The sequence below is a fragment of the Nannobrachium achirus genome (genome assembly GCF_963921795.1).
Source record: "Nannobrachium achirus genome assembly, chromosome: 10".
Classification (NCBI taxonomy): domain Eukaryota; kingdom Metazoa; phylum Chordata; class Actinopteri; order Myctophiformes; family Myctophidae; genus Nannobrachium; species Nannobrachium achirus.
The window spans coordinates 37,951,209-37,969,250 of record NC_137819.1 but is presented as its reverse complement, the minus strand read 5'-3'; the positions used below and the strand labels follow the sequence as shown (position 1 = coordinate 37,969,250).

The following is an 18,042-nucleotide window of genomic DNA, read 5'->3' as shown; positions in this document are numbered from 1 at the left end:
GCTCCCAGAATAATAAATAAAAAACAAGGTAAAAAAAAGTAACAACAAACAAACAAGTTAAGTGTAGTGAAATGTTGCGTTTTTAGTCAGGTGAGGGGTTGCATTATAAACATATTTATTTTAAGACAGACTATATAGTGGAAGAAATATGTAACAAAAATAGGCTAATGTGTTCACTTCCGGCAGAAAGTCTGAACATAGGGGTATTTTTGTGCGCCGAATTCAAAAATGGACGGTCCCAAGCACTTTTCCCATGGGATCTGGTGGCTCTAATTCACTTACCATACTAGGGAAAAAAGACCCCCCAAATAAATAGCATGTGAGGGGTTTATCTAGGGGGTTTTCATGATTCTGAATCCATTGCAAGCATTTGTTTTGCACGAAAAACATTCCTTGGGCAAGAAATGGACCCTACACAACTGTGAAAAGTGATGACTCATCACTAAACCATAGTTTTGTGGGGTCCATTTCTTGCCCAAGGAATGTTTTTGTGCAAAACAAATGCTTGGAATGGATTCAGAATCATGAAAACCCCCTAGAATCTAGGGTCTATCTAGGGCCTAGATAGACCCCTCACATGCTACTTAAAGAAGATTTTTGGGGGGTCTTTTTTTCCTGAAGGCAGAGGTGAATTAGAGAAAAGTGAATTTGAGAAAAGTGCTTGGGACCGTCAATTTTTGAATTCAGCGCACAAAAATACCCCTAAGTGCAAATTTTCACGCTTTCTGCCGGAAGTGAACACCTTTTTCACATATTTCTCCCACTAATAGGTTTGGCAGCAGGGCAGTGGACACAGGCAGTTTTTGAGGAGGGGGAAATTTACAAATGCAGGCTAAGGAGGAAAGACAAAAGATGGAGAAATAATGTGAGAAGAAAAGCAGAGTAAATGAATCAAGCTGAAACAGCAGCTGTTAATGGTGAGAGTGCCAACACGACAAAAAATAAAAGACACACAAGGCTATAGTTATATTTATCATTTCAATGGCATCCAGCAAATCCAGGAATCCAGGTCTAGAGGCTCCCACGTTCAACAAAGACTTAAATATATACGGTATACAGCAACAGCAGATCCTTATCAAAAACTCTTAATAGTAGTAGTAGTGATGGTAGTAATTATACTGTTAACAGCAGTTTTTAGCAGCACTAGTGGTAGTAGGATTGGTGGAGGTGGCAGTAGCCGTAGCTGGCCAAGAATACCTGGATTTTGAGCTCAGCAGATGACACAGCATTGAAATGACAACGTTTAACTAGCTTAGAGAGACATGAGCACATTAATTAAAAATGGCACATACAGCACCACAATAAGGTGATTCTACACTAGTGTGACATCACAACTGTGGGACAATACAATAGACTCAACTGACTCACACAAAATGGGGACAGCAGATTTGAAGTAGTTAAATAGCTCCAATTCTTGTATGTGTATAAGCCCTGTTCACGAGGTGACCTGGCATCCTGGAATTGTTTGCGGTCGGCGAATGCTAAGTATGTTATTTAGGTACAGCACAATGTTGCACACATACACACATGCCAGATGTCACAGATGTCTACCTGTTATGCTAGTTCTTCAAAGCACATGCACATACTTATACACAGATTACACGCCTTGTTTCTATTTTCCCAAGCAACAACAGATGACATCACAGCAGGACAAAGATGGTTCTGTTCTGGTAAAGAACAAACCCATTGCCGACTATGCTGCTCTAGAGGGGCCTTGGGGCGATGTTTGACGGCGGCCTCGTCTGCTGTGGCGTGCGCTTCACTTAACAGGGTAGGGACACACACATCTATGCAAGTGCCCTAAGTAACACACGGAAAGGAATTGAGAGATTAGGGTAGAAAGGGGGTGTTAAGGCTGTGTTAGTAGACACGTGTAAATACAGACACTGAGATAAGTCCAGTTGTTCCACTGGCCTGTCGTGACTGAAGCTGGAAGCCTTCTCTTCAACCTGTACGGGTGATCGCCTGCACGGGATGAATGGATTTGGGGGTGAGGAGAGAGGGACATGGGAGACGAAGGCATCATTGTAAATGTAAAGTAGGCTGATTTCAAGTTTCAAGTTATTGTGAGCATTCGTGAAAGTGTTTGTCCCATTAAAAACGGCAAAGCATCGGTGTCATTTTAGATTTCAGCCACTTAAAAAGTGTATTCAGTGATAATGAAAGTGGCCTGGGTTCATCTTGTCTCTTACTGGCCTTACAGTGTGGAAATGTTTTGTTTTTTATAAATTTTTTACACCATTATAATGTTATCGTTACGATCATTAGACCCAAGCACTGAATATCGGTAGGCCTACGTCTCCAGCTTCAGGATATGTATGATACTGATTTACTACGAGACTGTGGCATTTTATGAGTTCAGTAGTTTACAATCTAGGCATTTGGTTCTCAAAACTTTTATTTTGACCATCATAACTAAACATCATAACATAACTACGGCCATTGGTCGAGGACTGGCTGGCCACCTCTGAAAACTGAATCTACCTATGCTCGTAACACGGGCCATGGTGGAAGTCCTTATATGGTCAGCACACATTCTAGTGAGGAGAATGAATGGAAAATGTACCAATTATATTTTTATTTGAATGAAATACAATCACTGAATATACCTTTAACCATATTTTATACTTTGGTCATTCAAAAATAACAGATATACCTGTAGATGAGCTATATTAGCAAAATAGTGAAAATGTGTGCAAATCTTTGAATATATATTTTTAATTTTAAGTGAACATTGTTAACTCAAATCTTTGCTTCTGACTGTCCCTGGAACTAAATATTTTGAGATGGGGGTCGGTGGCCAAATACATATCATTTTGGGGGTCCTTCACAAGTTTGAGAGTCACTGATTTAGCAACATCAGTTTATCAGAAAACTGTTAGGATTTAGAAGACCTTTGTAGAATCGGCCTCAGGTCTTAATCGGTTATTGTGTGTGTGAGTGTGTGTGTTACCTGGGAGATGTTGACCCCAGTCAGTTTCTCCACCACTTCAGGGAGACGCGTCATTATGTCCAGCACCTCTCCTGTCAGCTTGGCTGCGCCCACCTCTCCACCTCCACTGGAAATCATGGTGACCTTGTGGGTTTTGGAAAGTGGCCTGCTGATCTCCTCTGCCACCTGGTGGAAAAGCGTGGGATATTAAACTAAGCAAATCTACAATTCAAATCACCAATGCTAACACAAAAAACAACTCACAAGCAACCGACAAAATAATAATATGCATAAAAGTTGTTGTTATTGTCAAGTTATACTGTATAGTCTCATCTTTTGTCCTCGTAAATAGCCAAGCACATTGATTTCTAATGAAAACTAAGTATGGATTTCATTACAGAGATTAGAGCATAGTTGCCAGGTAGTGTGCCTGAAGCCTGGTTTGAAGTTACTATATTCTACTATAAAATGTTAAGTAAACTTTCTGTTCGTAAGTTTTTCACCTCAATGGGTTGTACAATCGATCTGAAATTGCACATGAGAGGGACTGAGTGATCTGGTTTTCCCAGTTATGGACTGACCTGACAAAGATGATATTTCAATATTTCAATTAAAATTCTGTCTATCCTCAATCCATTCACATGCATTTTCTCCATAGATAGTTGACCAATCGATCTGTGATTGCACATAGGCCATCGGCATATGCAGGGACGGACAAAGAATGTTTCACTTATCTGAGATTTTTAGCTGTTTATTAGATTTTTTCCCCCAGGATATGATATGAGATATGTAGTGTAGTCGTGGTCTTGGTATTGTTGGGGCGTGCACATCCCTGGGTAGCGCATGGACTAGTATTATATACAGTAAATCAGTTTGCCATGATGTTGTCCCATTGCTCACCAGAGGCAGTTTCTCCAGAAGCATGTCCACCATGGCCCCCTCCTTGTACTGCTTGAAGGCCTCTGCCTTCTTAATCATTTGCTCGGCCTCAGCGCGGCCCTTAGCTTCCACAGCATAAGCCTCGGCCTCCCCTTTAACCTGACAGACAGATACAAGGATAAAAGGGTTACTTTGTAGATAACTTGTGTTGCTTTTCCACTGCGTATCTGTCTTAACCAGCTCACAGGCATCGTGAGCTGCAAAGAAGTTGAGGGGGGAACTCAGAGGAAGGGTGGCATTTGGGTAGGCCCTGGCCCCTGCGATTGACGCTGACATGCTTAGAGCACTGCAATCTCAAAAGAGAGGCAAAACCTTTTAACACATCTGGTGCCAACCCAGAGTTTCCCGAGTTTGTATTGGTACTACCGCTGTGCCAACCCCGAGTTTCCCGAGTTTGGGCCGTTTTTGAAAAAAAAACTTTTTTTTTTTTTCAATTTTTTTTTTTCAAAAATCTTTTTTGGACCTCCAGAAATGTATTAGGCATGATCGCGATCGCGAAATTGCATGTTTAACCCCCATACCAACCCATTCTTTCAAACATGGCAGCCATGTTTGTTTACATCTGAAGAAAACATAATGGCTCATAAATCATGAATGCCTGAACGGATTTCCAAGCGGATTTTTTTGTTTGAAAGCTGTGAACAGCATCTACACACGTGGTGCATCATCTAGGCATGGGCGTGCACAATCCGTGCACTATAAATTACATGGAGGTCTATGGAGACCATGGCATCGCGGGACATTGAAGAGAAAAAATCATTGCAACATAAGTGTTAATAAATGAATAATAATTACTATTAGCGGCAGAATTGTGTTATGTGTGCATACTGCACATTGTATTAACAGAAGGAGAATCTAGAGGAAAGTAAACAAAATCACCACTCATAGTGTGATGGAACTGTGTTGGTACTGGTAGGAATGTATGCGACTCACTCTAATAGACTCCGCTTCAGCTTCAGCCTCCATGATCAACTGCAGACTGGACAGGCAGAAGGACAGAGGGGCATACAGGCAAAGAGAGGTTTCAGACCTAGAAGACTGTTGGCTGCCATCATTATCATCACTATCGCTAATATCTTCATCATCATTATTATTAAAATAACATTTAAGCCAAGGGTCTTCAACAGGGGGTCCGGGACCCCTAGGGGGTCCTCAGAGTTACTACAGGGGGTCCTCCAAATCTTTGTGTGATAAGAAAAAAAATCTCCTTTTTTATATTAAGCATTTGAACCCTAGTGTCCATATTCTGAGAACTTTAGCCAAAAATAGCAGATCTACAAGCTCACAACACCTTGCGCTGCGAGGCATTGTGAGCTTGTAGATCAGCTATTTTCGGCAAAGAGGTTGGGTGTAGAGGGGGAAAAGAGCAGACTAAGTACAGAGTGAAAGGTCAAGTTTATTAAGTATTGACTGTTCAAGTGGTTAAATATCTGAAAACACACATTGACATGAATCCAAAATACAATGATGATTGTGCTGTCAAACAATTAAACTACGTATATGGAATCTATATGAAAAGGTTGTGGGGGTCCCTGCTTCATCACTCTCTCAACTAAGGGGTCCTTGGCCTGAAAACGTTGAAGACCCCTGTTTTAAGCTTTATATTGTCGAGAGAGAGGCCAGTGAGATTTATCTGCCAGTAACTCAGTCCCCCGCCCTACTCACCGCCTGGCCTCAGCCAGTTTCTCCAGTCGGAACCTCTCGGCCTCGGCCGGCTTCTTGATCTTGGCCTCCAGCTCCTTCTCCTTGCGCGTGATCTCCTGCTCCTGCAGCATGATCTGCTGCGCCCGCTCCACCACCTGCACCTGCATCCTCTCCTCCTCGATGCGCTGCTTGGTCTTTGCCACCTTGGAGGTGGAGAGGAAGGAAAGGAGGAGCAAGAGATTTGTTTTAAAATGTCAATCAACCACACGAACCCTAGCGTCCCTATTCTGGGCATTTCATAATAAGTGAACATTCGGCCGAAATAGGCGAACGTTTGTGAAAATATCTACAACGCGACACATTGCTTGAGCTTGCAGATTGTCTATAGCGAAGAGATTTGGTGTAGAGGGAAAAAGGAGGGGACCATGTATAGACCCCAGTTCAACAAAGTATAGGGTTAAGAGATCATTTGAAAAGAACCTGTTTTGTGGACACATAATATACAGTATATTTTGTTAAACAAGGCACCAAGGCCAAAAAGTACAAGGTACTATTTTTAGGATTTAATAGCCTTTAAAATACCACCATGTTTCAGCCACAAATGGCATTCATCAGGGTGCAATAGTCAGAGCAAAAAACCCAGATGAAGGCCATGTGTGGCTGAATCATGGTGGTATTTTAATAGGTTCTAAATTTACTAGCCCTATATTAGCCCTATATTAAAGGCTTTTAGAAGAGTGCCTTGGACTTTCTTTATCGTTATTGGATTCCCCTCCCTCCAAATTGTTCTATTGTTCTATTTATTCAGGACTACACAGCCCTCTTCTTGTTCTTTTATCTTTCAGTGTGTTAAATAATTATACAGTATATTACCATATTCTTTTAGCAAACCCCTTTTCCATTTTTTTGCACTGTCCACACTAAACTAAACCAAGCCAAATACCTGCAACTGGTAGGCCATCTCAGACTCTGCCTTCTTGGTGTTGACCTCAATGTCATAGGCTGCTTTCTTCAGCTCATAATCTCTCTGCGCTTTGGCCATTTCTATCTCATTTTTATACTGGGCGGACACCTTCTCCTGCATGGCATTGGCCTCCTGCAGAGGTGGTGAGGGAAATGGAGACAGAGAGAGGAGCAGGCAGGTCAGAAAACAGACAAGAAAAAAGGCTGGGTACCCAGGCTAGTCATGCCATGTCTCACCCTCATGACAGCATCTCTCTTGTTATTTGCTTCGCCGATGCGGGCGTCTTTCTGAACCTGGGCGGTGCGGGCCTTGCCCAGGGAATTGAGGTAGTCCTGAGGATGAACAGAGACAGAGAAGGAGGTGAGATATGATGTTTATTATCTATTTGTTTATATCCCCATTAGCTGGGGCAATCAGCTAGTCTTACTGGGGTCCACATAAAAACATATTAGAAAAACAAAAACAAAAAAAAAACATGAAATTGCATTAATTCACATTACAGTTAAATCAATATAAAAACAGATTGAATTGCATTAATTCAAATTGCAGGTGCATTAATATAAAACAAACACTGTTACGAAATAACGTAATAAATTAATTTAGCCTAAAGTTTTTCCTTGGTCTAACTATGGTCATCTACATTCCAGTAAATAACTCTTTTTCTAACCTTTTTCTTAAAGGCTAATTTATTTTGTATTAGACGAATGTAAAGTGGTAAAACAAACTATAGCTCTGCTTTTTCATTGAGTTTGTATTTGAACCAGATACAACAATATGACCATTGACCAATATATCTTGTATTGTAAGTATGTGTATCATTACAATACTTTATCTGGTGGTTTAAGTAGTAGTTCTCAAAATATTTCGTGCCAAATTGATATTTATTTAGACGCGGACCCCCATCCGAAAATGTTTTGTGCCAGGGCAGGGAACCCCAGAAGAGAAAAAGCCGACATACAGTTTAAATATAAGTATAAATATAGCTGCAAGCAGCGATAAAGTGGCCAAGGCATAAAAAGCAGGAAAGCAAAAAGGCATCAAGGGAAAGCAAAGAAGACATCAAAGAAAAACTAGAAGCAGTGTTCTTCCGAACAGGACTCCGGCAGGTCAGGTAGGTTTTTTTTGGCCTAGTGGTTACTCTATAATAGGCCAAAGTGAAAAGGGTGCCACGCGTTCTTGGGCCTTTCACGGCAATCGTACGCTGCATGCGGGATTTGAGGCATTTTGTTCCAAAAATGGGTTTTGCTAAAGTTGACCCGCTGGTGGCGCTATAACAGGCCAATGTGAGAAGGGTGGCATCTGTTCCTTGGCCTAGTGGGAATGTGTGTGCAAAATCTCACACACATAGCAGGCTACGTTCATGATTTGAGACATTTTGTTCAAAAAGGAGCAATCCTGCAAACCTTGGAATTCAATGTTAGCCAATTAGATAGAATATGATATCTGACAAATCTGTCATGATTACATCACTGTAGAGATACTGTGTACTGATTTGTGTGATTTTCGGATAAAATCTGAAGGAGTAATATCGAAGAATGTGTTTTACATACTGTAAGTCGGCCTTCTGGTGGCGCTATAAATGGCAGATGTGAAAAATGCAGGGCACAGGTTTTTCCTTGGCTTCTGGGAAGTGTGCATACAAAGTTTTACACTAATCGGTGGTTATAGGTAAAAGCACAAATTGGCCTCTACACAACATGTATGCAAAAGACTGTAGGCCTATATGCAACAGACATAAAAAAAACTGTGATACTATGCACCTGGACAGTTTGATGATGTACATAGTAAGCCTTGCTGAGCTATGAAGACCATATGAATCGGCCAGGCTATGAATCTCATAGGGCAGGAGCCTATCTCCTGTTTCTGTAGCGTAAGGCAGCTTGATGTACAAGTACACCCCCTGGACATGACGCTAGTATGTCGCAGGGAGTTAAGCCCCAATCCAACCCTTGATGCTGAATTTCAAGCAGGGAGGCACTGGGTTCCATTTTTTAGAATCTTTGGTATAACGCGACCCGGGTTTGAACCCGGATCTCCTAGTCTCAGGGCAGACACTCAAACCACTAGGCCACTGGAGCTGGTACATGATATCATTGCAATCCTTGAAAATCACAACATAGGTGTAGACATGACAGTTTGTATTATAATGCTTGTTTCAGGATTTATGATGCAAAATACATTATTTAGTAATGGCGGATATTAAAATACGCATCAAAGGGGGTTGGGGGACATTTATAGGAAGGCTCCATATCAGACATTGTTCAAGGAACCAAACTGTAAAGTCTACCAAATGTCATGATATTATGCTTATATAAACCCCAAGCGGGATTCGATCCAACGACCTTCTGCATGAAAGGCATATGCCCTGACCACTACACTAGGCAGCAACAGGATCTGTTAACCATGTTGTTTAAAAAAAAAAGTTCTATGTAGGCTGAGTGCCTTGATTTTATTGATTTCTTTTTTATATTTTGGAGGCTTGGGGTGAAATCAATGTAATCTGAGTATTTCTGACATTTTCGAGTGATCATATTTTCTTTTACTCAGAACAGGAAAAAAAAACGCTGGTAGAGAAGGGCTCATTTTAAACATGAACGTGATCTGGAGTTAGATCAGACGTGTCAACATTAAAGAGTTTGACATAGGCACATGCTATGGGCATCCAGGATGTTAACAACAACTCAACCCGACGTGGGGTTTGAACTGCCAACCATCCGTATACCAGGCACAGGCACTGACCACTACACTACTACAGTCACACATAATGGACCTGTCATTTAAAAAAAAAAAGAAAAGAAAAAAGAAAAAGTTCCATGTAATGTACTTGACGCCTTCTTTCAAAATGATATAGCGCCCCCCTTTGGCCAATTGGGGTAAGATTGGTTTCTGTGATATTTGGACTTACCCTCTACAGTAGTTGTGGGGCTCATTTTAAACATGAACGTGATCTGGAGTTAGATCAGACGTGTCAACATTAAAGAGTTTGACATATGCACATGCCATGGGCATTGGGCATCCAGGATGTTAACATCAACTCAACCCGACGTGGGGTTTGAACTGACAACCATCCGTATACCAGGCACAGGTACTGACCACTACACTACGGCAGTAACACATAATGGACCTGTCATTTTTTTTAAAAAGAAAAGAAAAAAGAAAAAGTTTCATGTAAATCTACAGTAGTTGTGGGGCTCATTTTAAACATGAACTTGATCTGGAGTTAGATCAGACGTGCCAACATTAAAGAGTTTGACATATGCACATGCCATGCGCATCCAGGATGTTAACATCAATTCAACCCTAAGTGGGGTTTGAACTGACAACCAACCGTATCCCAGGCACAGGCACTAACCACTACACTACGGCAGTCACACATAATGGACCTGTCATTTTTTTTTTTTAAGAAAAAGTTTCATGTAATGTACTTGACGCCTACTTTCAAAATGATATAGCGCCCCCCTTTGGCCAATTGGGGTAAGATTGGTTTCAGTGATATTTGGACTAACCATCTACAGTAGTTCATCATGAAAATTTTACTTTGCATGTATGTTTTAGAGGCAGAAGAATAATTTGCATAAAACTTGCAATATTAATTGAATTATTAAAAAAGCATGTTTAAATTTTTAAAAAATCCGATCTGACAGATCTTTAGATATTGGTCCAAAGTTCATGTAAAAAAAGTTCCGTGCACGTGACGCGAAAGTTCCAGAATAAAAGCGGGTTTAAGTGTTTTACAAACTGCTCAAAATGGCAGAAAATCTAAGGACGGAGCGTACTTAACACATCTGGTGCCAACCCCGAGTTTCCCGAGTTTGTATTGATACCAACGCTGTGCCAACCCCGAGTTTCCCGAGTTTGGGCCGTTTTTGATTTTTTTTTTTATTTATTTTTTTTTTTCAAATTTTTTTTTTTCAAAATTTTCTTTTGGACCTCCAGAAATGTATTAGGCATGATCGCAATCGCGAAATTGCATGTTTAACCCCCATACCAACCCATTCTTTCAAACATGGCAGCCATGTTTGTTTACATCTGAAGAAAACATAATGGCCCATAAATCATGAATGCCTGAACGGATTTCCAAGCGGATTTTTTTGTTTGAAAGCTGTGAACAGCATCTACACACGTGGTGCATCATCTAGGCATGGGCGTGCACTTTTTACACAATTGCACAATTACATGGAAGTCTATGGTAACCATGGCAACGCGAGACATTGAAGAGAAAAAATCACACCCGTGTGAACTGAGCGGTGGTCCCCCCCCCCCCCCCGTGTGTGTGTGTGTGTGTGTGTGTGTGTGTGTGTGTGTGTGGGTGGCCTGGCCTGAACAACAGCGCCCCTCCCTTAACATGTGTGGTCAGAAAAGGTACTACACCACAGGCTTGAGGCTACATACAGACCCACATACAAACAAACAAACATACCTACACACACGGCCACGCTATGGAGACGGTGTGACCACCGCTCAAAAATCATTGCAACATAAGTGTTAACAAAGACACGGATGGCTTCCGCTTGAGTCAAGGCACGCGTGTAACCAAGTTGCATGTCTTCAAACGAAACGAGGCATGACTTATGCCCCTTTAAAGTTTGAGTTTTCAAACGCTTCGTATAGCGCCCCCCTTTGGCCAATTGGAGTAAGATTGCTTTCAGTGATATTTGGACTGGTTACACCCCGCCATTCCGAAACACCGCCATTCCGAACATTGACTTCTAACCCTAACCCTACCCCTAACCCTTACCCTAACCCTAACCTTAACCCTAACTAACCCTAACCCTACCCCTAACCCTAACCCTAACCCTAGTCAATGTTCGGAATGGCGGTGTTTCGGAATGGCGGTCTGACACCATTTGGACTAACCCTCTACATATTTGCCAAATGCCATGAACGTGTCACTTTGCATGTATGATTTAGAGGCAGAAGAATAATTTGCATGAAACTGCATTATACAGTGAATTATTAAAAAATAATGTTTCGCTTTAAAGAAAATCCGGCCGCTGTGCGATGACCGTGTTGGTCCAAAGTTCATGTAAAAAAAGTTTCGCGCACGTTACGCGAAAATCCCAGGAGGAGATAGATTTTGACTGTTTTTCATATAATTCAAAATTGTGGGAGAGGTAAAGGTCAGAGGTCAAAAGTCAGAGCGTAAAAGTTGTTCGGCATGAGGAGACGCAGAAGTGTATACAGGTTTCATTGCTGTACCTGAAACAGGGCATGAGCTACACCAGTTCAAAGTTTGCACTTTCGAAGGCTTCCTACAGCACCACCCTTTGGCCGTTTGTTGCGAGCTTCGCGTTTTAGCCGTTTGGCATAGTCCTCTGCCATACTGCCATGAACGTGTCACTTTGCATGTATGATTTAGAGGCAGAAGAATAATTTGCATGAAACTGCATTGTACAGTGAATTATTTAAAAATAATGTATCGCTTTAAAGAAAATCCGGCCGCTGTGCGATGACCGTGTTGGTCCAAAGTTCATGTAAAAAAAGTTTCGCGCACGTTACGCGAAAATCCCAGGAGGAGATAGATTTTGACGGTTTTTCATATAATTCAAAATTGTGGGAGAGGTAAAGGTCAGAGGTCAAAAGTCAGAGCGTAAAAGTTGTTCGGCATGAGGAGACGCATAAGTGTATACAGGTTTCATTGCTGTACCTGAAACAGGGCATGAGCTACACCAGTTCAAAGTTTGCACTTTCGAAGGCTTCCTACAGCGCCACCCTTTGGCCGATTGTTGCGAGCTTCGCGTTGTAGCCGTTTGGCATAGTCCTCTGCCATACTGCCGAGTTTCGTAAAAAGCGACTGCACGGTCTAGCCGCTAGAGCAAAAGTGGCGGAATAATGATGAAGTCCAATATCAATGAGTGGCCTTTTGCCACTTCGTGGCCTTGGCCACTAAATATAATAATTATGTTGCATCATCTCCTTAATCCTTATGATATACCCGCCGGTATAACGGCAATATAGCCTATGTTCTCATAGCAAAGACTCGGCCATGGGGGCATGTTTGGATTCAAGGGGCGCAACCTTGTTGTGCAGCGTCGTTTCAAAGCATGTCTGACAGCTGTGATCACCTGGTCATCATGCACGTCTTTGAGTGTGTAGCTGACCACACTGATGCCCATGTTGACCAGGTCAGAGGAGGCCACCTTGAACACCTGCTCCGAGAACTTCTTGCGGTCCTTGTAGATTTCCTGGAGGAACAACGACGTGGTACAATCATGGTTACTGCACAGTGGACATGCAATGACACATATTTTCAAGAGTAATACTTTCAGTCCAAAGACCCAGACTGAGTGAGTGTTGGGGGGGGGGGGGGGGGGGGGGGTGAGTTGATTGTGCCCACTTAATGTTAAGTATGTATACCATTTAATACTATTGGCACAGCTTGTAATGCGTCTTATTCTGTAAGTATGGAGCATCTTTGACGAAGATAGATCAAGCAACCACTCAGCCAAGCGTTACCTCAACAGTCAAGTGGGCTATGATTGCCCTCTGGTGACCCTCCAGAGTTTCCAGTGCAATGTGAGAGATCTCCGCCTCGGACTTCCCCATGAACATCTGACAGGCTGCAGCCAGCATCTGTTTGTTCTGACCCTGGATCTTCATCTGTTTCCGGAAATCCAAACAAATGTTATGGTGTTGACCGTACATACTAGCTTGCCTGTTACCTGCCGGTCTGCCGAGTTGGAGATCGTGGTTCGATTCCAGCTCGGCGTGCGAAACGTTACATTGGTGTCATGAGCGGTTGAGGAACGGTGGAGCGTGCCCTTGGGCGAGGGACGAGAGATGCGTGAGGGTGTGCTTCAGAAAGGAAGCGGTAGTGTAGCGGACCCACAAAAGACCCGATCGTAACTGCTCCTACAAGGGAGCTAGCTCTCTTGGTGTTGCCTGTATACTGCAGGTCTGCCGAGTTGGAGAACGGGGTTCGATTCCAGCTCGGTGTGCGAAACTTTACAATACACACAGTGGCCACATTACTTCATACTCGGGGTGAGGGTGAAAAACCTATTGAATATAAAGAGCAAGGAGACTGCGGAGAGTAACTGTATAAATGATATTATCTCTGCACTACGAGCGCTCTCCCTCTTCTTGGACAAAGAATATATATTTGTGAACTAAAAGAAATGAAAATTGTATTTTTACACATAGTGTGTGTGTGTGTGTGTGTGTGTGTGTGTGTGTGTGTGTGTGTGTGTGTGTGTGTGTGTGTGTGTGTGTGTGTGTGCGTGCGTGTGTGCATCCGTGCGTGCATGCGTGCGTGCGTGTTTTGTGTACGAGTGGGTGCTGACCTGGGCTATGCCAGTGACTGATATGGGCACTCCATGGCGTGTGTATACTTTATCACTCTTTACATTCAGCGTCAGAGTGTTCAGAGAGATCCTGGAGGAAGAGAGAAATGTAATGTGAACAAAGAAATGTGAGAGTCAGAGAGAGAGAGAGAGAGAGAAGATACAGAGGGAGAGAAAAAGAGAGAGAGAAAGAGAGTAGACAGGGAGTCTAGACAAATATTGATTAACCATTTTCAACCTGGTGCCGCTATTTTGGGTCTGTCATTATGTTTTCTTTTTTGCCCTTTCACGAATTTCACAAATAGTGAAAATAGCGGATACACGCTAACAACCCATCACATCGTGACGAGTTGTATAAGCATGTAGATGTGCTATTTTCACTATTCATCGATGACAAAGTGAATAGAGGACTTATGTGGTTAATAATTCAGGTACTTCTTCAGCAGTCAAGCAATATCTCTACAATACAACAAAAAAGTAGTGTTGGACTAGTTTTACTTTCCAAGCTCGGGGTCACATGAGAGCTACGGTATATGGTTCTTTTCGACTACAAGAACTAAGTGAAACATGCTGTGCAGGGAAATGTATTTCACAGGTTCTGGATTTGTTTCCATACGCTACGGCTCCGATTCAAATAGGATTCTCACTAGTTCTGTACTGACCCTGAACTTTCAAATGTGTTCAGAAATAGCAACAAAAAGAATATACAAGCTCACAGCGTATCGCATCGTGATGCGATGTAAGCTTGTAGTTTTAGATCAGAAATGTTATATTATGGAAGGTTCTGGGTAGCCCTTATTAGTCTAAAAGAGCCAATAGACTAAGACCAAGGTAAAATGACAAAACTGGCACCATGTGACATGCACACGCTGCCCTTTACTGACTGACTGGAAGTGACAGCAGAGAAAAAGAACACGACAGCTCAAGAATCAAGATGACATACAGTAGAATGACTCCTTGACTCTGAGTCTGTGTGAGAACAGAACATGGTACAACTGAGCACGAACAAAACAACAAGATGTGTAACGCGCAATGATAAACCAACTGACCCAATCCTGATGCTTTTGTGGCGGTATATTTGCTAACTGGAAAACAATCGCTCCCAAGCATGTTTTGGGCGTGAGTGGTACTGTATACGACTATACGTGCATCAAAAGGAGAATGCCGTACTTACCTCTGGATCTGCTGGACACAAGGGATAACAAACACTCTGCCTCCAGGCACCATCAGGGGCGGGGAACGACACAACCCTTTTAAAGGAATAGAAAGGAACAAAGGTGTGCTAAGTGAAGGCAACCACCTGATTTATTTCTTCAATGTCCCAAGCCTCAATTCACTTGCTTACAGGCTTAGGGCGGCAGAATAATGGCTAATATATATATATATATATATATATATATATATATATATATAGAGAGAGAGAGAGAGAGAGAGAGAGAGAGAGAGAGAGAGAGAGAGAGAGTTGAATTGACATTTTATGATTATTTTGCCAGTTTGTTGTATCGGTGATGGTACTGTATTACAAATAAGCCATGGCATCATGAGTCAGTATATCGTCTCTGTTGGGTGAAAACCTCATACATCCAAAACTGTTACTTTTCAGGATTCAAATAAAAAAAAACATCAAAAGCAGCAGAACTACAAGCTCAAAACGTGTCACTTCACGCCACGTTTTGAGCTTGCAGATCTGCTACTTTGGACACTTTTGAGTGACACAGTAGAATGATCAAGTAGGGCACAAATCTGCACAAAGAAACACAAAACGTAAGAGGTTTCTGCCAGACAGCAATGATATATAGGATAAATACAACAATACAACAGGTCTACAAACAAAAGGACAATGCTAGGGTGTGATGCTAAGTAATTACCTGACACCACCATAGCCTCGTTGGGACCGCAGGTGTAGAACAACATGGTTGGAGATTCTTAGACTGGAAATAACAAGGGAGAAGAAAACAACTATATTTCCTCTGTATTCATTCAGCATTTCTGCCTCACCTAAACAAGATAAACTGCCACTGCCTTGCTTTGAGGCAGGTGAATTAGTTTAGCCAAATATCCCTCTGAACCAGAAAGAATATCATACCCCTAAGTACTCAATGCAGAACATAGGCTATATATTTCTAAAAGTCTCTGAAGGAGAGCTTGGGTGGCGCAGTGGTAAAGTGCCTGCCCATCACCGGAACGGTTGTGGGTTTTTGTCAAGCGACTGTGTTTTGGGGGAGGGAAGCTGGGGTGATAATAATCCCTTGCATAATCCTAAAGGCTGAGATGGCACCTGTCAGCTCAGTTGGGTGGGATGAGTAGGACGAAGGCTCTATGTCCTCCCGGTGGGGGCTCCTAGGTGAGTCAGCAGGATGCAACAACAGTGACAACGCAGAAATGCGTGCTGGGGGAGGAATCAATTGGCTATTGGCATAACAACTAAATTGAAAGCAAAGAAAGTGATGGTTTTTGGCAACAGCCGCAACACAGCCATGACTGTAGCTGTAACAGCAGAAAACGTGGACTGTGATGATGTGGCATATTAGGCTAACACGGTTTGTCTCTCATTGTATATTAGTAGTGAACATTTAGAAATCGAAATCTACGTCATCAAACAATACTGCTCCAGTCACAGAGGAAAACTAGTACTAGAGATGAACAGTGGATCCACTTGGAAAAAGACCTGTTTGGGAAAGCCTGCAGCATTACTGCAGGATATGTTGCTGCATTGTGTAGGGGCTAATACAAAGCCTGTTGCCCACCACACAAACACACAATTAATATGAACATTCTGTTCTTAAGTAATTACAAACTAAAAATATCCAAAGAGAACCTGTGTAGCCGTAGTTCGGGGGATACTGTAGGCCCACCTAACAAATCCGTTACAAATTTGGTAGGCCTACAATAATATTGCATTAATCATAATGCTAGTAGGTGGGTATTAGCCTACACAAACATGTCCAATCAAAACAGTTTTGATATTGATTGATAGATATCATTGATGATATCATATTCCCATGTTTAAAAATAAACATTGCCAAATTAAATTCGCATATTAAAATAAATAAAACACCCCTGTACTTCAAGCTGCAATGCTATCAAATCTAATGCAGTAAAGTCACTACTAAAGGAAACCCATGTGAGGAAAACCATGAAAGCAATCATAAAGAAAAATACAGATATCTTGCTTCAAAACAAGCAGACCTACCTAGCATCAGTGGCACTAAACTAGAACGTGTTAACGATTGCTGAATCAGACCCAGACAGACACAAAATTGTGTTTACATTATGTTGCTTGGAGCTACTACACGTGAATAAAGGCACAATTAACATAAAGCCACTCACTCACCAGTAATTCAAGGAACGATATGCTGCAGAACTGTAGACTATCAAATGTTTAAATAGGTGCAAGATCGCTTTTAATATAATTACACTTTCTTTCTTTATTATTTTCTGAGGCTTGCTCCAATCCCGTTATGGTGGGCAAGAGTCAGATACCCTGGAAGGACGCTCACTGGCTGGCTGCATAGGTTGGTTGTCAGGCAACTGATGACGCGAGCCAACGTCAGTGACCCCAATGGTTTTTCTGCCATCTAGTGGAGGAAAAGTGAACTAAAGTATTATTAGATCTTTTTGAAAATACTAATAGCAGACTTTTTGTACAGATTCTATTATATTCTGTTCTCTTGTCCCTCAGTATAACTCCTAACTATGAGGCTTCTATGCAGATGTAGGCTACTACCCTATTCTATTCTATTCTATTCTATTCTATTCTATTCCAATAGTTCTTAGTGGTCCAATATAAATGGCCACTCCTCTCAGAGTTAAATTAACTTTTACTGTAGCATATAGAGTAGACTGTGGACCCCTAGATTATTTTACAATCAAATGGGGAGCCTGCATGCATAGGCTATCACACTGGTCCTTGCAGTTTTTTATTTTCTTTTTTTTTTTGTCAAAGTTCAGTTTATGCCACGAACATACGAAATAAGTGGACATAAAAACCGAACCCTGCCCCTGAATGACTATAACAGGTCTGTAATTCTGAGAGTGTTCAAATGGAACCAAATGGACCCTTACAGGTCCATTGTTAAGAGTTAAAGGGGTCCTTCTTGTAAATAAAACCACTAGCACTAGTAGCTGGAATCCTAATGTGCCATCATGAAGTAGTAAATAAGTGTCATATATTCTGAAGAAACCCCGGATAGGGTCTTATGATCAAAACAAGAACATTATGTGTAAAAAAAAAAGACATTTGCATACTGGGCCCCTGATTGGTTACTCACGACTTGTGA

At 41.9% G+C, this 18,042-nt stretch overlaps 1 protein-coding gene across 1 annotated transcript; it reads right to left on the bottom strand.

Moving 5' to 3' along the window:
- Positions 1–512: 512 nt before the first annotated feature.
- Positions 513–17,221, bottom strand: flot1a (flotillin 1a). The gene is made up of 13 exons (XM_080734776.1): positions 17,097–17,221; positions 15,631–15,693; positions 14,937–15,012; positions 13,763–13,853; positions 12,936–13,079; positions 12,545–12,664; positions 6,716–6,811; positions 6,459–6,611; positions 5,537–5,718; positions 4,805–4,850; positions 3,833–3,970; positions 2,954–3,118; positions 513–1,965 (listed from the first exon to the last, which is right to left on the bottom strand). The coding sequence occupies exons 2-13, from the start codon at positions 15,674–15,676 to the stop codon at positions 1,945–1,947; spliced, it is 1,278 nt and encodes a 425-aa protein (XP_080590902.1). The 5' UTR covers positions 15,677–15,693; positions 17,097–17,221; the 3' UTR covers positions 513–1,944.
- Between the last annotated feature and the right edge of the window lie 821 nt (positions 17,222–18,042).